This window comes from Kryptolebias marmoratus, linkage group LG3, assembly GCF_001649575.2.
Source record: "Kryptolebias marmoratus isolate JLee-2015 linkage group LG3, ASM164957v2, whole genome shotgun sequence".
Taxonomy (NCBI): domain Eukaryota; kingdom Metazoa; phylum Chordata; class Actinopteri; order Cyprinodontiformes; family Rivulidae; genus Kryptolebias; species Kryptolebias marmoratus.
Window position 1 is genome coordinate 6,470,585 of NC_051432.1, and position 23,865 is coordinate 6,494,449.

Below are 23,865 nucleotides of genomic sequence, written 5' to 3' on the forward strand. Positions count from 1 at the left end.
TTCTTTACATGCAGCGACTAATCTGCAGCTGAAATACTGACTCCAGGCTTGCCCAAATTAAGCCATTTGAGAGCACATCTAGCACTTGATTGCGTGTGTGTGTGTGTGTGTGTGTGTTTATTTATACATATATATATATATATATATATATATATATATATATATATATACATATACATGCATACAAATTTCCCATAGGGGTGTTTTGTAAACCTCTTGCTTTAATCCTTGTAGCATGTATTAGGCGCTCTTATTGTAAGTCTGTCACCGAGCTAACACCCAGACAATGTCTCGGACTTGTACAGCTCTGATCTGTTCAGTTTTTCTATCCGATCTGACTTGAAAATGTAAAACGCTGCGCTCCAAGATGAAGTACCTGCACAGGTTGATCTCGAAAACCTCATATAGAAAGTCAGTGTTAGGGGTTTAGTAGACAGTTTTGGTCTACACATTGCTCAGCAAATAACCTTTCCAGAAAAAAAAAAAAAAAATCATCACAGCTGGAATCACTGATTTTTAGGGAAATCATCCATGAAGGTCACAGGCAGTGGAAACGGACAAACTCTTTTCTGTGTGTTTTGAAAAAACAACAAGAATGACTCGGTGAAATAAAGAATAATAAGTGGAATTATTAAAATTTTTTGACAAATTTTGAATTTTACAATGAGGGCTGTTTGCATAAAATTTTCTCAACTTTTGACACAAGTTACAGGGATCAAAGCAAAGTTTGATACCTCCTTAATGAGTAACTAAATTTGGTTTTAACGCGTCACCCAGCTGAAAATAAAGCCTTTTTTTTTTCTTCTCATTATTTACATGGGCATTTTTTATTCAGTGTCCAGGTGCTGTTGAAACTCAAGATCTTTGTCAGTTTAAAGCTCAGTGTTGCTGCGCACGGCAGACCTGGTGGCCATTTTGAGTTTCAGTGGATCCAGATGCAGGCAGTCATGGTGGGGGAGGGGAAGACTGCGCACTGTGCGCAGTATAGTTGGAATGCAGTGTCTGCCCTCCCTTTTCTTTCCCACACTGGTTTTAGCTTTAATGGAAAATGTGCAACATTAGATAACATTTTAAATATATATATGTGTGCATATATTATTTTAGGGTTTAGTGTGTCTGAACATAAAATCATCAACCTCTGTGTCACAGCTCCAAACAGCTAAGTGTCAGGTTTCATGTTTGCATTCTGGTTTTACCCCTTGAAGCTATCTAAATAACAAAACAAAGAAAAAAAAATATTCTCAGCTATTTACCTACAAAAAAAAAAGATTCAGCAGAGCATGTTATTAAGGTGAAAAATGGGGAAAAAAATTGTTTTTAATTACAGCAAAATGTGCTGCTGAACAGAGAGCGCAGCTCATGGGGGATTGTACAACTGCAGAGCCTAAACCAGGATTCAGAGCCGAACACTGTGCCGTTCACAGATAACATTAGTTGTTCTTGTTTTTTTGTGGGCGGAGCCTGCTTCGTGGTCTGTTCCTGCCTGTGCTCAGCATGCTGTTCGCACTCACGCTGGTGGCCATTTTGTGCTTCTGCAGTGGAAGAAGTGAGAGGTGGGGGGTTGGGCAATGAGTGCAAAGCTAGGTTTTAGGTTTTCTCTCAACAGGAGCTTAATGTGTGAGGCTCACAAACTAAACTAGACTGTAATTAAAAAAACAAAACAAAACCTGTTTAATATTCTAATCTTTCATCAGTAAATTTGCCTCAGTCTTCAGACAAGTAAAAAGTGTAGAAACAACTTGTTGAAACACCAGTTTGGGAACTTGTAATCACTGGGTATGTTTCCATATATATATTCCATATATATCTTGTAAAATGAGAGTTCTTTGTTTCTCCTCGTGTAAAGGAACCACCCCTTTCTTGGAATGGTTCAGTCTGTTTAACTTCACCCCTCCCTGCTGTGGGAGAGGCTGGGCGGACAGAGGCTCTCAGTATGTCAACCTGTGCTCTAGTTTTTGTTTTTTTACTGTGTGCAGCTAGCATGAGACTGTTTGCCTAAAAGGCGCCATTTTTTTTTCTTGTATATGTAAAGGGTGCTTGAAGGAAGAAAAAAAATTCAGCTTTTGCAGAATTAACCCTTTAATGTCTAGAAAAGTGATTGACAATGAGTTTAGAGACATTACTGTCATTGTATTTGGAAAAATGTCTTGTTTTTGTTAGATAAACTTCCTTTAAAGGTGCCTAATTACGAAAAAAAATCTTATTTTTAAAAAGTAGCGTGGTGTTTTACATTTAGTGTGAAACCAGAGCAAATAAAATCCAAACATTTTGCTTTCTTCAGTCAGATCTGCGGCAGCGGTTTTAGCTTGTTTTTACCAATACTGCGACGTATTCTTTATGTCTTTTGTGTTTCGCACCCCTCCCCCACTGCCTCCCTCCGCGCAGCAGAGTGGTTCAGCCCGAGTTGGAGCAGGGAGGCAGGCAGACGGTGTGTGTCAGAGACAGAAAGGGTGGGGGCAGCTGCCTTCGCCTTCAGGGTTTTGTGGCTGTGAAATTTGGCGCTGGCTGTGCGCTGTTAGCTAAGCTCTGACTTGTGCACATTTTGGTGCTTTGCGATGGTAAAAAAAAGACTTCCTTTCCGTCCTGTCGCAGTGTTTTTTTAAAAATTTTTTATAACATTTGCCATATAATTTTTAGGTTAGATTGAATAGTGTGGACAAGCCTCCTGTCCTTTACCATTTGTTTTTAGACATTTTTGAGCTTTGATAAGCTCAATAAATGATTTATAGAACAGAATAGAAAATAGAAGATAGGTACTTTATTGATCCCCTGAGGGATATTGGTATGTCACAGCATAACCTCTTGTAACCTCATATTCTCAAGCCCCATTGAAACATTTATAGTCATAATTCACATTTTATTATTAAACAAACAAAGAAAAATATGTGTGTGTGTGTGTGTGTAAATGCCCTGTTTTGAAAGTACTGACAAAGTGGAGGTGCAGCAGAAAATATGTGTAAGAGGTAATGAGGAAGTGTTGTGGGAGGAGCCTGAAGCTTTTCTACAATTAAAATGTAAAGCCGTGGCTTTACAAAGCAGCTGTTATTCCTCTGATCTTTACACAGATCACCATGATAAGTTCAGAGCTACGTCAACCTGATCCTTATTAGCATCCCCATGTTTCTGCTGGTGTTTTAAATAACTAAATGCCAGATCACATCAACTTGTGCTTCAGCTTTTTTTTAAGCAGCACTGTTTTAGCGGAAAACGTACTCATAGTTTTTACACGGCCATACGTATTTGTCAGTGAGAGATTCTTCTTGAGTGGAAAAATACTGTCAAAAAGAACATTCTTTGATACAAAGTCCTCTTCATCCTGTTTATCTAAATGCCTGTTCACTTGACATTTCCTGTGATCTGTCAGAGACCTTTGGCATCAATCTCAGTCTGACTAAAGTCCTCTTTAGTCCACTCTGGCCAGGTTATTAAAATGACAGAACTAGGCTGCTCAGCTCAGCCACAGGGAACGCTTGGGTCGTAGCACTTAGTACCTCAGGTGATCAGATTGAAGTCATCCGGTTCAGTTAGTCTGCCAAAGATTCATGAAAAGGGCAGGTTTCTTTACATTTTTAATTTCATGAAAACTAATGGGTTGCATTACAGCTGAACGAAAATATTCAGAACTGCAGTAAAAGTGAAGAACTGCATCAGAAGAGCAGTTGTATGTTTTACAGTTTGTCCTTGACCTTTTTCTTCTGAAATGTCTTCTGCCTGTCGTGTTTCTTTAAAACAAACAGAGGACAGACTGACCTCCCCCCCTGCTCATTGTCAGAATGGTTCAGTCCGTGCTGGCTGTAGATTACCATACTGTGGACTAGTTTGGGCTAGAGTTGGGGGATGGGTGTTGTTGCTATGCAACAGTCTGTGCAGTGTACTTCCTCTCTGTCTGTGCGCTGCTAGCTAAGGTTGATAGTAATAATCAGCACTCTGCACTTTCAAACAGAGCTGACACCAGACTTTACTTGTATGCATCCATGGAAGTTTTAAAAATATGATTCACTCTTCACCAGAAAGAAACAAACATTAAAAAAACCTACAAATTAAATTTTTATTGTATCATGTTCTGCTTCATGGCACAGGAAGCACTGAGCTGGCTCTTCCCCTTAGGTGGTTTAACTAAAACTGAATTTCCACTCACTTTGGCTACACACCCGTCTCATTGAACACACCCCTGCAGGAGGACACATGGACTAGTCCAAACTGAGCCCCTCCTCCTTTCTTTTATGTTCTGGCGCCGCCATCTCAGCTGTTCCCTGCTCCCACAATCAGCAAATATATGGAAGGCCCAATCCCACACCTCCTGCAAAAGGTTGACGTTCCTTTTCTAAGCATGCTTATGATTTTTCTGTGCCACTCTGAAATTTAACCTTTTTAAAAAATTTTTCCCTTGTTTTAGCTTCACATTTAATCTAAACTTTTTGTATTTTCTCAAAATAGCTATAAAAATGTAGAAATGTGGGGTTTAATGTAGGTTTGTACTTTGTTTTAACTAGCTGGGCAGCTGTGTCATTAAAAACTCTTCTGGGACCTGAGACATGCATGCCAGCAGTGTGCATGTTGTTTTTCATTTTGTTCTTGATGTTGACTTGTGCGTTTGGATGAATAACTCGAGGAACATTGAGCGTAAGCAGGTCTCAGAAGTGTCAGCAGATTTTAGGTGGTCCATTGGTTAGAAACATCACCCAGGTGTGTTACGCCGTCTGCAGTCATGATGGTAGTCACTCATCATCTTTTCACTTGTATCCTTTTCAGCACTGAAAGTTTTACATATTGAACACATATTATTGCATACGGTGCTGCAATGTGATATTCTCTGGACAGTTACATGGTAACCTTTAGAAAGATTACTGAAGTTTTGGGGCCTGAGGTGGGCGTACTTGCTGTTAGCAAGTGTGTATAAAATTACTGGTACTTTTTTGTTTGTTTGTTTAGGCAGTAATCTGGTTTATTCACTCCCGTCTCTGAGACAGATTACAGGCTGGACTCAAGATTTGGAGCCTTGAAATTTATGAGGTCACTCAAAGTATTTGCAGTGAACTGGGATCCTTGTGTCAGATGCTAATCGCAGAAATACTTTACTTTGTACCTCCAATAATCTAGTGATTCCTTACAGGAAACGCACAGATTGTTGGCTAACATTTCGTTGTAAGCGAATTCCCTAATCTGCACATTGGTCAAAAATGGATTGCACTTGAATGTTGCATCTGTTGCATTTCTACATTTTGACAAATATAAATATTAATGATTTATTGAAAAGAAAATAGATGCTTTTTTGTGGAAACTCGAGTACTGCTTTGTTTTAAAGAACATGATTGTATTGGTTGGGTACAAACAATGAAGCATACACAGGCATCACGTAAAGCTTGTACTGGTAATAAGACTATGTTCTGTGTCACATAAATGGGAATTTGAATAGATTATCTTTTATATAACACTAGTGAACACCGTATTTTATGTAACAATATTGCATTTGTTGTGTTGCATTCCTGCAACCTAAGATTTTATCAGTTAACCTCATTATGTGGTTGAAGTGACAAGGACTAGTGGTCTAATTATATCAACATATGGCAAACTGGACTGTCCTACACTCAGGCATCATCTGGGCTTTTAACCATCTGCAGACTTCAGATTGGACTCTGAGATCCAGCAGCTGCAGTCTGACGTCTCTGTTCTCTGGGTTTAAAAGAATAATGAGCAATAGTTGAGATTCGAGGATGGAAATTATTGATTGAGTGCATCTGTAATAAGGGAAAAGCAAAAACTAATTTTTTCCCATTAAGTTTATTTTCATAAATCTTGGCTGGAGATCTGCCACTTGCCCCAACCCACCGTTTTTAATATCTTTATTTATGCAAACCCAGGAAGAGAACATCCACATCAGTTATTGAACTCGTGCTTCTTACGTTTCTAACTTTAGCCTTTCTAATTCATGAAACAGTTTCTCAGATATTTTTTGATGTTTCCAAAGGTTAACAATCTCTCTCTAACGTTGAAACCATCCATCCATTTTCGTGACTCGTGTCTCTGTGCTGCGATTAAAATAATTTATAGAACAGAAGTGATTTTTCTGAAAGTAATGGATGTTTCTTGTCAGCAAACTAGCATGAAACAAGTCAAATTATGTAGTTTTATTTTAAGAGACATCAGGTTTTCTCAGGGGGGTTCGAACCGTTTTGAGTGGCCTTCTGGGCTTTTCTGGTGATGGAGTAATAAAAAACATCTTTTCATGGGTTTATGCTTTCGGTGGACTTACTTTGAAAGAAATGTTACAGTCAACCAATACATCTAAGATGCAAAAAGATTATTTTAAAAGCACGTGCAACAGGCTATTCACAATTGTGGCTGTATGGTTAAAGTTTGTTTCAGGCTCCACAGAGACGATGTTATTGTGCAGGGTAGATCTGCAACCTGATGCAGTTCCTTTCAGCTAGCTACAGAGGTCTCAGCCTGGCAACGAGCAGGAGAGCTGACCGCCATTTTGAGTTTGTGCACCAAATCCAGGCGCGGTTATTGAGGCCGCAGGGTGGGGGAGGGGGCATTCTGCTGTGCGCAGTGTGCAATAACATTGGAATGTGAAGCTTGCGATTTACACTGCTCCACTTATTTATGCTTATTTTGTGCTTCTTTTGTAGTTGTTGTTTTGGTTTTTGAAAAATACAATCCAAAGTGTCACATTGTTACTATAAGGAGTTATTGTAAGAAGCACGCAGTTTGATGAGAGAACAAGAATGGTTCAGAGTGTGGCGCGTGTGCACCAGCATCTCGCTCTGGTGCTTTACAGTGTCAAGTATATACTTAGTCCGGATCAGCCTTTGTATTTTTCCACTATGTTGCAAAAGACTAGACTCGGTCAAGCCTTGCCGGTGTCACGTGGCTGTGTCTGCTGCAGTCTTACAGGTCAGCAACGCAAAAACAATGAAGCTTACCAACTTTAGAGTAATACTGAAGCAGCGTAATACTCTCACCAGATCAACTCCTTACAGCTTGCTTAAACATTGATTCGCTTCATGTGTTTTGTTCCCGCAGTGAAAGTAACAAATTTACCTGTTTTCTTCTATGTGAATGCTTCTGTTTGACTGTGTACCATGGCTGTTTCTGTCAAAACCATCTGAGAAAACAGATTGTCAGAGTTTTTTTTTAATCCACATTACTAAAAATCTGGTCCAGTAAAAACCGAAAGCAGTTGGCTCTTCTATCAATTTTTTATTTTTCACTTTTACTTTTAGGGCAGCCTGATATAATCTATGCAAGCTGAAAAACTGTAACGCTTTGAAGTATTGGTGTAGTAGTATTTGTATGCAGCATTTAAGGATCTGCAATCACTTTTTGGAAACACGAGAATCTTATATATCATTTGGGAAGTTGTTACATACGATATGTTTCTGATACTGAATGTATTTTCAGTTGGATGAGATTCGACGTGCCAGTATGTCGGTGCAGAACTACAGCCCTGTTTCAGCCTTAGAGCTGCAGATAAGACTGTTTAATTCAGCCCGGCTGAATTTAGGGTTATTGCACTAGCCACGTTATAAAATTTACAAAAAAATAAAACAACCTTGTTTTTCTTTTTTCCTCAGGTTTCCGACAAATTCTGCGTTAATTTCATGATCAGGATCCCTTCATCTTGAAGGTAGGTCACAGTTTGTGAAATTCTAACATTATTTTTTGTTGTTGTCACTGAGAGCAGAGTGAAAAATTTTACTGCAGCTACTCCCCTGTTACACACATTTCTAATTTAATGCGACTCCTATAAATACCATTGAGGATCATCTCACACAAGTATGCTTTTAAAATGAGCTCCCATAGAGTGAAAAATTATTAAAATGTAACAACTAGCCTCATGTCTACAGTGTCTGAACCAATCAAACGGTGTACGGAAAGTCCTTCATGTTTTGCATAACCTCTTTGCTGCTGTAAGCGCTGCCCCAGTTAGTCTGTTCTGATTCGCTGAGGATTCAACCAATTGGTAAATGAGGGGGATGGGAGGAAGGCTGGGTTACTGCAGTTGTTAACTTGGTGTCCTTTCTTCTGTTCTCTGGATCCGGACTTAGGTAAACAGGAAATGCATAGGTCGATTACAAGATTTTAGGAAAATGTGGAACATTTAGACTTATGTGACATCATGAAAAAGGGTTTCTGCCTTAGTGAGGTGCGCTCCTTGACTGCTGTCACTTTAGGACAGTTTCAGCAATGTGGAATCAGATTGTAAGGATCTGACTGATTTAGCTTGAACACAATAACAAATGTTGCCAAAACAAAATGAACTTGTTTGGGAAGCGACTGGTTTGGAATAAAAACATCTGTGAAAGAACCTTCTAGAAAAGAGCAAACAAGACAGCAGAGGAGCTCTACAGTGACCTCTAGTGTTTTGTATTAGGCTGTGCAGCTGGTGCTGAATTGTTAAAGCGCAAAGATCAAGACAGACTCATTAGCGGAATGCACTGTGTATTTTTGGAGGTCTAGATCTTGATTAGCCGCATCATCCCCTCTGCATCTCTATCCTTGTCCCCCTGCAGAAAGCAATGGAAGTTGTAGTAACAGAGGAAAAAAAGAAGATTTTCCGTGCTAGGAAAACCATGAAGATGAGTGATCGTCTGCAACTGGAGAGCCTTCACAGCACTTTACTGACGACGGCTCCGGGTTTGTCCAACCCGTCTCCGCCGCCGCTGGTGAACGGCACGCATAAGGAGGACGGACAAAAAGGGGCCGATAAAGAGCAAAACAACACGTCTGATCAGAGCCCCCCTCACGCGGCGTCACCTTCCACTCCAACGCCGACAAGCTCTCCTGCGCCGTTCCTGTCGCTAAATTTATCACCTTCCACTGCCTCTTCACAAAGTCCCAACGAACAGGAAGAAACTACTTCTCCGACTTCACCATTCCACTCTGAATTTCCCGAGCTGAGAAAGACGAAGGAGGTGGAAAAGAAAAGTTCTTCCCCACCCCATTCAAATGAGGCCATTACACTTGTGTCAAGTGAATCGAAGGCGATCCCAGTGGAGGAAAAGCAGGTAAATGCTTAATTTTTATTTTATTTGAAAACTTGCACATATTGTTTTTTTGTAAATTCTCTAAAAAAAAATTCCTGAACTAAACATGGTGTTAATATTGAATGTTAACAGATGACCAGTTCAGAAGACGTTGAATTAATTTACTGTTTGCGTTCTTCATCAGGAGAAACAGACCCCAACAGAAAAGCCAGCTGGGGATTCAGGAAAAGACTCTGTGAAAGATGCGGTTTTATGTTCGTCTGTCCCGTCTGGAGTGTCCGAATGTATCGAACCAATGGACACAGAAAGCAACACTACAAACACCAGTAATGACTCTGAGGCCTCCACATCTGCGGCGAAAGACGAAAAGCCGCCTTCTCCTGTCGCTGGGGCTTCTCATTCTTCCATCAGTTCCTCAACATCTCCTTCAGCTTCCGGTAGAGACCCGAAGCAAACGGAAGAAGTCAAAGAAGACGACATAAAAGGAGAAGACGACGACAAACCCAGTGTGGAGACAGGGGCAAAATGTGAGGAAAAGATGGAGGTGTGCCAAATAAAACCAGAGCTCAAAAAGGAAAAGAAGGAAGTTGGAGAAACTACAAAGCCAACCCGGCCATCATCTACCCCACCTTCTAATGCAGGTACAGTAGTAGACAATGCATTTGATATTCAGAAAACAGTTTCCTGTTTGTAAAGACACACATCTCCAAAGTAAAAATTAACAAAAACAACTGTGAGCTGTACAGAATGTTAAAAAATAAGATTCCCCTAAATAATAAAAACTACACAGTTTAGGATGTAGGTCGTTTGGAATTGTAAACCTTTAATAAAATACAAGAAATCCAGTCAAGCTAATACAAACTGAGTCAAACGTGCCACACAACATCTGTGTCAAAACAGAAACGGGGTAGATGTCAGTGCTTCTTTATTTCATTATTACAGATAAAGAGGAGAGGAGCTCATCCTCGGGGCTGAAGCGCACTTTGTCAGAGGGAAATGAAAGTGATGAACTGTCTGTAAAGAAAGAGGGGAAGAGGCCCAAGGTGGAACATGAGCTGGAAGCCCAACTGGAACTTAAAATCACTGCAAAAGCCGGCAGTAAGCATAAACTTGAAAAGGTTGGTAATGAACGGTCCTTCCAGACTTTGACACACGAGATAATCTCTGATGTGCAAGCGACCCCAAATGACCGAATCTCTCCTTTTGTCATGCTTCTTATATATTTTTAGATTGTTCAGCAAATTGTGAATGAGCAGCTGAAGATCTTAGAGCTGACAATTTTTGAGAAACATTTCCAAGAGCTAAAGGACAGAGTGGACAAAATCGACTGTGCCAATAAGCATCAAGCAGCCATTAACACGCTTCAAGTAAGTACAGGGAACTGTTCTTGTGTGAAGCAGTTGTTTCATGTGGAGAACATTGGTAACATTGGAACACAGTTAAGAATTACCACATAAAAACCAAGCGCACCTCTTGTGTCTTGTAGAGCAAGATCTCCCGACTAGCAAAGAAGTTTGGAGAGGCTAATCAAGCATCAGAAAACAAAAAGAAAGAGGAGGTAAGATGTAACTTTTCTTACTTTAAAACATTGTTTTAAATAGTTGCACAATAAATTTAGTTTGCTGGTAAAAGCTCTCCTTCTCATTAACACACACAAAGAAAACAAAACCAAATGACTTTCCACAATGTGTTTATTTTGTTAAATTTCCATATGGTGCTGATTTGCATACAGCAACTTTAGATAGCATTCAGACCTCTATTACTGAAATCTTTTTGTTACAACCTGATGCTACACTAGTTGAAATGATTTTTTTCTCAATAGTCTACACTTAGTACCACATGACAAAGTGAAAAAGGTTTATACAATTTTATACAGTTATTAGAAAAAAAATAATATGGAATTAACTTTTACATAAGTATTCAGACCTTTTTACGCAGTATTTAGTTGAACTACCTTTAGCAGCATTTACATCCTGAAGTCTCTTGGGTTTGATGCAACAAGGTTGCAACAAATGGATTGGGGATTTTCTTTTATTTTTTGTAAACCATCAAGCTCAGTCTGGTTGGATGGGGACTATCAGTGGACAGTCAATTTCGTGTCTGTCGATGTTTAATAGGTTTCAGGTCAAGGCTCTGGCTGGACCACTCTAGGACAGTCAGAGAATTGTCCCTGAACCACACCTGTGTTGTCGTTGCTGTGTGCCTTGGCTCATTGTCATGTTGAAAGGTGAACCATTGGCCAGTCTGAGGTCCTGAACCATGTAGCTTTCCCTTAACCCTGACCACTCTTTCAGTCCCTGCTGCTGAAAAACTTCACACCACGATGCTGCCACCACCGTATTTTATTCTGGGGATGGTGTTGGGCAGATGATGAGCAATCCCTGGTTTCAAAGGGATAAGACATTTAGAAATGAAGCCAAATGGTTCTGTCCTGGAGTATCTTGTTCTTGACAGTCTGAGTCCTTCAAGCAGCTTTCAGGTGTTTTATACTGAGAAGCTGCTTCTGTCTAACCACTCTGCTAATAAAGCCCAGATCAGGAGATCTGCGGTACTGGTTGTCTTTCTGGAACTTAAGGTACTTTCATAAAACGTGCCTGCCCTGGACTGAGCTCTGCAGGCAGTTCCTTTGACTTTGTGGCTTGTTTTTGGCTTTGATGTGTATAGTCAGCTAGGAGACGTGCTGAGAGATGTGAGTCTTTCCAAATCACATCCAGTCAGTTTAATTTACCACGGGTGGAGCCCAATCAGCTGTAGAACATCTCAGCAACAATCAGGAGAAATGGGAAGTACCTGATCTCAGTTACAAGAGCTGTTGCAAAATGTCTGAGTATAGTTGTGACTGTATGATAATTCAAGTTTTCAAACTTTAAAAAAAAAAGAGTTTTCACTTTGTCATTATGTGTTACTAAGTGTAGATTATTAAAAAAAAAGAAACATTTGTAGCATCAGGCTGCAGCATGAAACACTTGGTGTATTAGCGCCACCTCGTGTTAGCGTTAGCAGTGTGTCACTACTAGGCGCTGGTGTAAAAAAAAGACAGTCACATTTGCATACTTAAATGACTTTTTGACTATTCAAACATCACTACCCATCCATATTTTGCGCCTGGCGTGAGATTGGATAATGTTCTAAAAGCTTGCTGTTGGATTTCCGTAGGCCCTTGCTGCTGCTGCTGCTGCTGCTGCCGCTAAGACTGCAACTGTTACCAACAACCCCCAAGCTCAGCGGTAAGTTCATCTATACCCAAAGCACTTTGCTTCCTAGATTCTATCCATTGTACTTTAAGTATTAGTTTCTGAATGTAACCATAATGCTATTTTGATTTACTGAGGAGATTTTCAAGCTCACATATTTGTCAGGTTACCATTTGGAAAAAGTAGTAAGTTTCCAAAATTCACAACAGCTGTGTATATTCATATGTAATCCTTGTTAAATGCAGCAGTTGTGTTCAGTGATGTTTTGTGTGAATATAATTTGGCTTTTGTATGAACGTGACAATACCGGACTGACGCCAGTACCACACACAAGACCGTTCACAGTGCCAAGAGATGACATTGTCCCAGGTTGCTAACCGTAATGATTAGAAACTGATCCTAAAACTAATGGACAAAATAAAGAATCTTCTAAATCTAAAACAGTTCTTCTTTGTCCCTTGTTCGGTTTGTTCGGTTTAAAACTCTTAATTTCCCAATATTTCTAAAGCCTGTTTGGACTAAACAAACACACGCCCCAGCGTTTTTGTACCTGCAAAGTAACCCCGTATGGGTCCAGGTCCTGAGTCTTGTGACGTTCTACAATGTGAAGCCTGATCGAGCCTTCAGGCAGTGCAGAGTGTAGTTAAACCTGCACCTCTCCTCCCAACAGCGTACTCCGTGGGCAGACAGTAGATCTGCAGCCTGAGGCGCCCAGAGAGGGAGTGGCGCCCCCTCTCGGTAAGAGTCCTGGACAGTCCGTCAAGAAGGAGAAAGAAGAAGAGGAGGAAATGGGGATTGAGATAGATATGTCACGCCATATTGCCATGGCAAGAAAGCTGGCAGAGTACAGTGAAGGAAGATGCCGACCTGATATTAAGCTCCGCAAAATTTCTTCCCAGTTGGAGAGCGTCCTGTACTACAACTGCAAGCGAGGCTCAGAGATTCCCAGGCCTGAGCGCTATGCATCTTACTTGTTCCGCTACCTAGTCCCTTATGACATCTACTGTAACTGGGTGGCAAAGGTCAATTATGTTGGATTAATGGGCAAGGAGGCGCTGCCCATGAACTTGAGGAAGGCAATAAAGAAGTTCATCGAGCATCGATTTCCCTTACTGCCCATTGAGAAATGGAGGGAGATTCGTGACGCTATCAATGAATTACTCAGAGTCAAGAGAAAACCGGAATTTTTTCGAGAATACGATGAAAGGATCCCTTTGCCATTTTAACACTTTTTTTCTGTCTTAGAAACAAGCATACTGGGACAATTGTCATCAAGTGTAATAGAGAATGCTAAAATATTTTGTCTAAACCTGAAACTTTACTCATAAAACTGAAAACCTGTCGAAAAGGACACTTGGTGACTTGGCACCATACTTGAAAACAATGAACAATTTAAAAAAACTGATGCTGTGATCTAAACTTGGACATGCACTTTTATTTTGAGTTGGAATCTACATTCAAGATGTTCAAAGATGACTGTATGAAATGGAATAAAATGAATGACCATCACCCTATCATGGACTGAAATGGCTTCTTATGTCAGCAACTCTAAGCATAGGCAATTTTTCTAAACAGGCCAGTCCGGACTTCTACTGAAGTTAAACAAACTCCAGCTGTTTCTTCTTCCAGCACAACTGGTAAGTAGCATTTATTTCTTCGCTCTGTGTTGTTTAGGTCTGTTATTTTTGTTATAATAACCATCGGTGCATAGTTGGACATTTAACCTGAAAAAGGTATAAGCTTCTAACAGCATAAGTTGGTTTAAAATTGCTTTTGTTTTTTTTCACATTTTGTCATGTAATTTTGTTTGTTCCATAAGTGTTGTGTTTTTAAGCTACTTTCAAAGTGCAAAGAAATGCTTTAGAAGACCAAAGCTACCAATCAATTCTATGTACTACTAGTCATAGGACCAGTGCCCCTTATAGTAATCAGTGTCATTTTTAGTCAAGCAGACAAAGACTGTCTTTCAAACTAAAATGCACATTAGCTCGTTTAATCTGCGGCTGTGCTTTGATGTTTGCTCTGCTGTCAGTTTGTATGAAAAAAAAAACAACAAAAAAACAGCTGTCACTGGGCGTTAAGTCATTTTTTTCTGTTTACATTTAAAACTTTTAATTGTGTGCTTTAGTTACAAATATAATAAAGAAGGCATGATCAAAAAGACTTTGTTATAATTGTTGTGTGGTTGATTTTGGTTTTGTGGGTGAACGGGTGGGAGAATCAAAGAATTTGAGTTTATGTTTTTGCTTTTAATAAGAACAATAAATTTAACATCCAGTCTCGTACAGCAGGGGGAGTATTTTCCATCTGACAGCCAAGCTAGGTCAGAGTAGCAAGGCCACCTGAGTTTTATAACCCTGATCAAACACAACATATTTTGATACCATTAAATAGATCTTTTAAAGACAAGTCCAACACAATTTGAATTTTTTTAAATTGGTGTACTGGTTACTAATTTATTGTCAAAAAACTGCTCATCAGAATGGGTCTAAATGAATCCGGTTCTTAAACAGGCAGCAGTAGAAAGTCCTGTGTTTAACTTCCTGGAGCGTCTGTTCTCACAGAAGCTGAAGAATCGCTCTGATTGGCTGGAAATCTTCAGATTATTTCTTCGTGGCTAACACCTGAACAAAGCAGTCAAAAGCGCCAGCTCCCGCTCACAGATTTTTCAAATGTTGGTTATAAAATGTTTTATTTAATCTGAGTTGAGACATGAATGAATGAATGAATTAGCTTGATTAATGCCTAACCCAGTTGGCTATAGAGCTACCGTGCGTTGTTTATTTAACGGGTTAAGAACATGTAGAGGATGGACGGGTTGGGAGGGGACAGGTGGCCTTGCTAGTCAGAGCCAGTCATCAGGTGGTGACCGGCCTTTGGCTGCTTGTTTGGGAAATCTGTGATGCCTTTATTTGGACCCAATACAGGAAAAGCTCCAGGTCCAATTGGGTACGGGTGGGGGTGGTGATGATGTATCAGCTTTGGCGTCTCTTGTGACCACAGTGACGTGCAAACGGGTACAGATTTATATAAAATTATTACATTCCACAACCTTCATGTGGGGGCAGGCGGTGTCGTTGGGAGGCTTGGATAGTTCTGGGGGAAGCACTGCAAGGAGTGACCGCTGGTTGAGATGAATACATTTTTATCATGATGAGAAGTTTTGACTCCCTCTGTTTCAGGTTAATTTGAGCTTTTCCATCTATTTTTTTTCCCTTTTCTTCCCCCACCAGTTGTTCCGCTCCCAATATCTCTTCCAGCCTCTGTTGCAACTTCAGTTTCAGCCACAGTCCCAGCCCCAGCTTCCACCTCCACCACCATGGTTCCACAGGCCTCCATCCTCCAGCTCATCACCTCCAACTCTAATGCCGTCTCTTCGCTGGCCACTGGGATCACCACTCAGAGTCAACCAGGCACCCTCTTGCTGAAAACAACTTCTGGTAGCGGCATGATGGCTACAGGCCAGCCACTCGTCATTCAGCTGCCTCTGTCTATGAACGGCCAGACGGGGACGCTGGTCAATTTCCCCATGTCCTCTTTGTCTGCGGCCAGTACACTAACCAAGTCCAAAACCACTCCTACCACCACCTTCATAATCAAGTCTCCTCCTTCAACTAATACAGCATCAGCCCCAACCTCAACCGTTGCCACACTTCCAGCCATCCAGGCCCCCACTGGCCAGGTGTCCACCACCCAGATCTCTCTGGCCCGAGCTGTGTACCAAGGAGGTGCAGGGAGAATAACTACACCTAATGCTGGGGTATCTGTGACCACAGTGAGGGCACCAGCCCAGTCCGTCTCTGTTGCCGGTGCTTTGTCTTCAGCCTCTTCACCTGCAACCTCGGTGCCAGCAGCAACAGGTTCCACTGCTCCAGGAACCCCACAAGGGACGTCTCTAACATCCAAGACAGGTGAGAACAATCTAAGACCAGTGAACAACGCTAGCCTTTTCTTGTAAGTATTGTCTTTTGACTAACATTGTTTTGTTTTATCAGACAATCAAGTCTCTGGGACAACCTCTGGAGTAGCGTCCGGAGTAGCTTCTGGAGTAACGTCTGGAACCGCTCCACCTAAGGCGGCTGTACCGGCACCAAGACCTAAAGGCTCTGTCATTGATCTTACTGAGGATGATGATGATGTGCAAGGTATGACTGAGCCTCAGATCTTGTTTATCCTGTCATATATTGACTCATTATCAGTTCTTGATTCATTTCAGGAGCGTATAGCCTTCAAAGGTCTTCAATTTATTTATTTATTTTTGCATGTCATGTTTTTCAGTGACAGGAGTGGTGAAGAATGCCACAGTTCCAACTGCTTCTCCTGCCTCCCGCACTCACCCGATCATCAGCGTTCCCAACAGTAAGGGCTCCAAATTACTTTGAACATATATGAGTCATTTTTCATGTCTGTGAATGCGTATTAATGTAAACCAGTGCTGAAAACAGATTTCATGTATATATTGTCTGTTTGATACCTAATATACACAAAATAAATATTACATGTGTTTCTGCTCCATCTACAGGTGCTGGAGCAAGGTCATCTCCAAAAACCAATCAGAACAACTCCGGCAATCCCCAGATAACAGTACATCACCGCCCCCCACAGGTGAGGATTCAGAAATGCACTTACATCTGTTCCCTATATGTATTTTGTCATTCAGTAGCTTGAGTTAATCTATGATCGGTATTTCTTTGTAATGTGGAATCAGATGATCATATAAACCTATAATTATCATGCGTTTTTCACAATAAAAGCTTCTGATGACAGGAGTTTATAACAGTGGATTTCAACTTTCTAGCATTCACACCATTGTTTGTCTGTTTCTCCTTTTCAGTACATTTTTTGCCATCTAAAAAGTCCTGCAGAGTTTAAACTGTTTTAACCCTCATGTTATGTTGCAAGTCAACAACACTTTTGGTATTCGTGACATTAGAAGTTTGAAAAATATTAATTTCAGAAACTTTGTGCTTTTTTGAAGCTAACTAGTTTTTGCACATAACAGTTTGTCACTGAGGCTTCATTTTTACTTTGAGTTCCTTTCTGCCCGTCTCATGAAGAGTGCTGTCAGGGAGTGTCAGACACAGGTGTGTGGTTGCCATGGTGACCCAAACGAGCCTGCTGTAACATTGAAACATTTAGCATGTAAACATTTTCCTGAGCACTCTGCCTCCACAGTGCATTTTCTAGTCTTTCTGGACCCAACAGGTTTTTAGTTGTTTTCTAAATTCTAACCAAGCACCCTTTTTTGTGTGTCCGTGCTCATGCAGGATTCTCCACAGAAAGCCCGTACTGTAACCACCGCGGCACCAGCGCGGGGCTCCACCGCGGCCCTCCCGCCTCTTCCCCCTACACCCGTAGCACCACGTTTGCCGCCGGAGGGTGACCAGACCTCGCCCCCGCAGCAGCTCCAGCTGAAGCTGGTGCCAGGTCAGACTGGTATCGTGCTGTCCTGGAGTGTTGCAGAAACGGACCGGACCTGCGCGGCCGTGGACAGCTATCACCTCTATGCCTTCCATCAAGACAACTCTAACGGCAACGCGGCGCAGCAGCACTGGAAGAAGATCGGGGAGGTGAATGCCCTTCCTCTCCCCATGGCCTGTACGCTGACCCAGTTCCAGTCTGGCTCCACGTACTATTTCGCTGTTCGAGCCAAAGACATTTATGGGCGCTTTGGCACCTTCTGTGAACCCCAGTGCACAAATGTTATCAGTTCCACCTCTAGCTAAATCATCTAGGAACAAAGACTTTTGTTTTCATTTTTTTTTGCCTCTAAAAATTCATGTTTTGTTTTGTGTTAAAGAACTCAAATACGGTATGCTGAACAGATACAGTATCTGTAAATATATCTACAAGTGTCACCCGGACTCCTGACTGACTTGGTGAATTGAAGCAGCAAACAGTTGTTTTTCTTTCCACCCCTCTGGTTTATTATATGTGACGTATTTTCTGTGACTTGAGCTGTTGTGTGCAACCCTGTATTATTTCCCCCCTGCCCTCCCTCTACGAAGTTGGATATTTATGTTGTTCACTCCTGCTAATCAGACCAAGATCGTTATTCTTTCCTTGAGGAGAAGTGACAGGATTATACATTTAAACTCAATTGCACAGAAATGTATACTTGTGTGGTAGAAACAGAATAACTTTTTTTAAGTTCTGTCTGGCAACCAGACTTTGACAAACAGAATAAAAGGTTTTATTAAAGTCCAGGCTTACTTTAATTTTTCATACTCTATCACAGAGTTCATTGTGTCGTGTGGCCGATTATGTTTTAATAAGTAAAGGATGCAGATCGCTCACATCCTTTTATGCCACCGTTTTAGTCTAAGATCATCTCATGTCGATAAATGATGGCATTGTAGCCATTTTGGTCAAACCTTGAACATGTTCTTGTGCAGTACATATCTCACATGATCTGTCAGCGCTCATGTTGTGAATGACTGTTATATGCCGCTACAGCACGTTTTAGTCTAATTTCTGTAAATTTCCCGTTTTGATCGAGGTCAACTAGCTTTGGCATCCATCTTAAATTACGTGACTCCAAAAGGTGATCAGTTGTGGATGTACAACTGAAATCCATCCAGTGGTCTATGACATACTTTGCTAACAAACAGAGTTTTAAGCAAAGATGTGCAATTTGCTGCATTTGAAGTTGTCTGTTGGGCAAGGATTCAAATTTAATTTCAGTATTAGGGGCACAATAAACATGATTTACTAACAATTAGGGGGGTAGGCAAAGGCACAGTTAAAAGTACTGGTGTAAAATGAACAGATGGAACCTTATTAATATATTTGACTACTTATTACTACAATATAATTGGTAAATAACTTAAGATTGAATTGGCATGGCCAAACGTATTTAATAATCATATTATCAGTAATAATAATAATAATAATAGTGTCCCTTATTGATAAAGTTTCCCTTATATAAAGATTTTAATGCGTTGACGCTGCAGGGCGAGTAAGTGTCAATGTACATCAAATATGGGTGTAGTTTTCCTCATTCTAAAGACTGAGAAACCATCTTGGAGATGGTTTAAATTTGGCTTGTATTCATACTTTTCTGTGTTCACTGGATAATTGTCACCAATCTACAGCATCTTTACAAGAATCTAAATAAATACTAGTTAACAAACAGAAGACACAACCAGTAAATAACTCCACAAAGTCAAACCAAAATCTTCCTTCGACACATTCATTTATTGTGATGTCTGTCAACACAAATTATGTGCTGTAGAAACTATAAGTTGTAATCAATATGAACTTTGTCATATTTATGTTCATTGAAATTCCATTTGGCATCTCTAAACCAACAATATTTATCAGAGAAAAGATTTTTTTTTTTTAAAGTATTTGTACTTTTCAGTCAGGGGATGGATACAGAAGGGTTTCCAAGGCCTTAAACATCCCCAGGAGTTCTGTTAAATCCATCATCAGGACATGGAAGGAATATGGAAGATGTGTAAATCTACCAAGAGTAGGCTGTTCTCACAGACAGAAGCTGTTGTCATTCTCCATGAGAAGTCAGGAAGTCGGCTCTCATTCACGTCGTTGCGTGACAAAAATTGTGTAATTTTCTTCACATAGCAGCTTCGTCCTCCCCTTCTGAACACGAGGCCTGGGCTGAACCTTTTCTCACATGGGTTTGCTCCAAGTATTGTGTAGTAGTAAACTCTAGTTGAGATTTAAAACTGCTCAGTGTCTAACACCCTAAAGTACTCTGCCCTGTAGTGACCCACTGCCAGTAAGCCGTGCTGAATGTGCCATTTCAGTGGAGTCGATGGAATCAATCAATGGTGTAGCTTTCTAATGCAGTGCAAGTAGCAGTTTTTCATTTCCTGAAGAGAGGACCGCACACAGTAGACTGCAGCCTGCATGCAAGATACAGTCTGAGCTTTCTTCTGCAGTGAAATGTTAAGTTACGTAGAGGTAAGTATGAGGCCCAGTACAGTCTTACCTTTGCTTAAACAAGCCACAAACAGTTGAAGCTGTTATAGTAACGCAAACTCATCAGGGTTTTTGTAAAAACTGAGTTAGAAAACAGCAAATATTCCTCGCTTCTGTTTACAGCTAAACTCAGCGATCAGTTACAGAAATTCTCCCGTTAAAGTTCAGAATATCTCGGCACATGACCGTAGCCCCAACTTTTGCTCTAACGCTCTCCACCGCTCGACTTCCTTCCCCAAAATGACTCCACTTCTGTCGACTCTCGTCCTCACAGCTTTTAGTTTCTTCTCAGAAGAAGAAGAAGAAGAACTTCACCTTTTCTCTTCGAGCCATTTGTCTCTGATTCTCCCTCCGACTCTGTTTACATCCAGGGATTATTTTACTGACTAACATCCATCACACTCCAAGACTGTCCGAAGTGAACTCGCCAATGTTCGACTGTAAACAAACGTCTCGTAATTGTTGGCAACAAAACACGATTCTGCTGATTTTGCTCATTTACAAATGCTGCAGTAGACTTTTGGTGTTGACTGATGTGTGTTTAGTGATTTTTTTTTTATTGTAGATGATACACATATACAAACAACTGAAAAAAAGGAAACATGGCATATTTTGACAGCTGTTATGGCTTTAAACACCCTGTATTCGTGGTGGCATTAGGGTCCTCCTGTTCTGCTGTTCCTTTCTCCCTTATGCCGACACGTGAAAGCTCCGACTCTCTCTCGCTCTCGCTCCTCGGTCCTGTCCCCGCCACCACGCTCCCTAGAACAAAGGGGCCAAAATTAAAAACTTGGTCTAAGCCAAGGGCCAATCTCGATGAATATTTAATGAAAAAAATACATAAATTAGCCTTGGTTTAAGACATAATATGTCAAATCATTCATATAGAAAGATCAAATATCTTTTCCCAGTTACATAAAATATAGAATTTAGAATAAATATACTTTAATGAACAAAGAAAAATAGATTGAACTTAAAAAGCATGTCTTATACTTTTCTCTACCATCAACTTTTAAATGATTTTTCTTAGTATCCCAATCCATTAAAACAGCTAAAAAGCCATTAACAATAATCCAATCATACAAGTACTAACATTTAACTTTGAAACAAGAAGAAAATTAAAAAAAAAGACATTAAACTTTGACGTAGACTCATTACTCAGACACACATTAACTCAAGTCAGATATCTGATAGTTTCTTCTTATCAACAAAAGTTTGCTTTCCAATTTGATGCTCTCTGTTGCCCTTTCCATGCCAAAATCAAAGATTACTGGGAAATAAAAAATGAATTTTCTTGGTTTCAAAGTAAGTGACACAGGAAGATTTCACTAAATGGGCTAAATTTTTTTAAGCAAAATGAGAAGCGATGGAGGGCCAGTTCTAATACAATTTAAACGTTATCTTAAGGGCCAGATAAAATGTTGCTTGGGGCCAGATCTGGCCTGCGGGCCTTGACTTTGACACACGTGCCCTAGATTAAAAGGGGATTACACAAGTGATAACTCCACAGACACAGTTCAACACAACAGCAACACCAATGTCTTTACTTTATTCCACGTCTAAATGAGAGGTGGTTTGATTTTTACCTGAATAAAGGGAAGCCCATCAGACGTACCCTTACCTGAGACTCCATCACCCTGTCTGACTCTCCATGTCTCTGGCTGTGTGTCCAGCTCTGTTCTCCGTGATAAAACAAATCCATAAACACTTTCAGGGGGATTATTGGAAGATCTTCTCAAACTGCTTCTTATATAATGAAACTGCTCATCATAGTGCACGGTCTCTCTACTTACTTGGTGTTTTTGGTGCTCTGAGAAATGACTGAATGTCCATTTTTCTTTTCTCTGCCATAATTAGCCAATCAATCAATCAGCACACACACACACACACACACACACACACACACACACAAATTGCAGGTCACTTACAGTATAGTAGGAGAATGAAATGTACCAAATTCAATATAAGATCATTATGAAGACTGCTAGAAACACAGCTGAAATTTATTTAACACAAAAAATTAGGAAGTAAGAACAACAGACCTTGTTTGTATCGGAACACTGGCTGTGTGGAATTATGGTTTTGATCTCATCAAACATGGATTCGTTTTCCGACCATCCCAGGATGCATATTTGTTCCACTCTCGCATGAGAACTCTCCCGATGTCCAGCAAGTCCCAGACTCCTGATCCTGTCTCCATGGTAACGAGGAGCCTGGACCCTGAAACATTATCCTTCATCCGATGGGCTGTCCTGACAGCAGGAAGCTTCTCCGAGTGCCTAACTCGCAGTGAAACTCTGAATAAAGAATTATTCTGTTTTTTATATTTGTACTTGATATTTTATGGTTCAAATATATGTAGATGTTTCACTTAACCTGTTCTCTCCCTCCAACATCTGAGGTTGAAAGGGGACTCTTTAATGAACTCAAGAGATCCCCGTTTAATGGGTAACTTCTCATATTCCCATATTATTAATCTGTACTGTGGCACTGACATCTTTTGAGTATTTGAGTGAATGAGAGGATTAGAAAGTTTGATTTTTAAAGTTTAAACTTTTGGTTTCTTATAATTTTTCTTCAAAGTGCAGAAAAGAAATGTGTTTTTCTTTCATTGGTCAGTTAATCTAAACATAACCATATAGAAGCCAGAACCAAGACATAAATACCTTAGCGCTTCCTCTCTCCCAACACTTGCTTGGGCGAAGGAACAGAAGTTCCAGAGCAGAGGCTTCAGGACGAATGCTCTGTTGACCACGGCTGATCAGGCCGATGTTCGTCTCCTTCCAGATCAAAAAAAAAAAAAAAGCCAACGAGAGCCCTGAGGTAAAAAGATCCGACCACCTGTTCCTGCAAGCGGCGATACCCTCCTGGAGCTGTTCCAAGGTGTCTCCTGTGTCCACAGGGATCCAGCCTGTGAACGAGTAACGTCCACCTTCAGCTCCTCCGACCTCCTGACGGCCGAATCTCCAGACCCCTTCTTGATCATAGTCATGGTTTGGTGTCAAAATGATCTAACATTTAATCTAGGCTGTTAACAGTTAAACCTATTATTTAGCAGTACTTTTTTTTTTTTCTTTCTTTGATTTCAGACCTGACAATATTTCATGACTCACCCCTTGATCACCCCTTTTTACCATAAAATTTTTGGAACCATTTCATAATTAATTCATTAAAAACCCTTTTCCTGTAGTTTTATTTTTTTTTGTAATAAAAGCATTGTGTCTTTAATTCATGAGGGGGGGGGGGTAATATTCAAAAGGAATACATGGATTGTTTTGCCTGTATAAATGGAAATTGTGCTTTCTGTTTTTAACATTATATTGCTTACAAAAAATGGGGGGTGACAATCGGTTTTGCCAGAACTGGGGGTGCAGGGGTTTGATCCACCTGACCCCTTCATGATATTCGCCTATAGTGCTGGGGCATGAAACACAGTTATAACCACATTGTAGTTTAGCTCAGGATTTGTAAAACTGGTTGAGTTAGAGTCATTTTTGTGTTTACTCAGGTCATTTAGCCATGATGGCCATCTTGAGTTGGGTTAAAACCTGTCTAATGTTTCATGAGATATTTTGCTAACAAACACACACCAGCAATTCCATTACTGTTCGCCTTTCAATGGCCTTCCCAAATTCTGTCTTTGCTAGAGGTTTACTAGAAGGACATTGGGTTTGGTAGACAGTCTGACAGAAGGTCAGAGGTGCAATCCATCCTAAATCTTACTTGGTTCTTGCCTG

The 23,865-nt window shown here is 40.5% G+C and overlaps 1 protein-coding gene and 1 long non-coding RNA gene across 4 annotated transcripts in view; one reads left to right on the top strand and one right to left on the bottom strand.

Annotated features, from left to right (window-relative positions):
• Positions 1-18,390, top strand: part of LOC108241556 (activating transcription factor 7 interacting protein) — a 35,885-nt gene extending 17,495 nt beyond the window's left edge. For 2 of the 3 annotated variants that reach the window (XM_025007932.2, XM_017425806.3), the window contains 13 exons: positions 7,578-7,630; positions 8,517-9,011; positions 9,175-9,631; positions 9,933-10,108; positions 10,220-10,357; positions 10,477-10,548; positions 12,147-12,217; positions 13,760-13,821; positions 15,418-16,095; positions 16,180-16,329; positions 16,463-16,543; positions 16,707-16,789; positions 17,452-18,390. In XM_025007932.2, the coding sequence (XP_024863700.1) occupies positions 8,523-9,011; positions 9,175-9,631; positions 9,933-10,108; positions 10,220-10,357; positions 10,477-10,548; positions 12,147-12,217; positions 13,760-13,821; positions 15,418-16,095; positions 16,180-16,329; positions 16,463-16,543; positions 16,707-16,789; positions 17,452-17,910 (2,916 nt within the window). In that variant the 5' untranslated portion in view covers positions 7,578-7,630; positions 8,517-8,522 and the 3' untranslated portion in view covers positions 17,911-18,390. Of the gene's footprint in view, positions 1-4,224; positions 4,310-7,577; positions 7,631-8,516; positions 9,012-9,174; positions 9,632-9,932; positions 10,109-10,219; positions 10,358-10,476; positions 10,549-12,146; positions 12,218-13,759; positions 13,822-15,417; positions 16,096-16,179; positions 16,330-16,462; positions 16,544-16,706; positions 16,790-17,451 lie in introns of those variants that run through there. The other variant, XM_017425807.3, reaches the window with a different exon arrangement.
• A 2,286-nt stretch (positions 18,391-20,676) lies between these two features.
• Positions 20,677-22,925, bottom strand: LOC108241528. Its single transcript, XR_001808816.3, has 5 exons — positions 22,795-22,925; positions 22,171-22,425; positions 21,922-21,972; positions 21,750-21,803; positions 20,677-20,890 (listed from the first exon to the last, which is right to left on the bottom strand). It is a non-coding gene; the product is annotated as an uncharacterized LOC108241528 (long non-coding RNA).
• Positions 22,926-23,865: the final 940 nt, after the last annotated feature.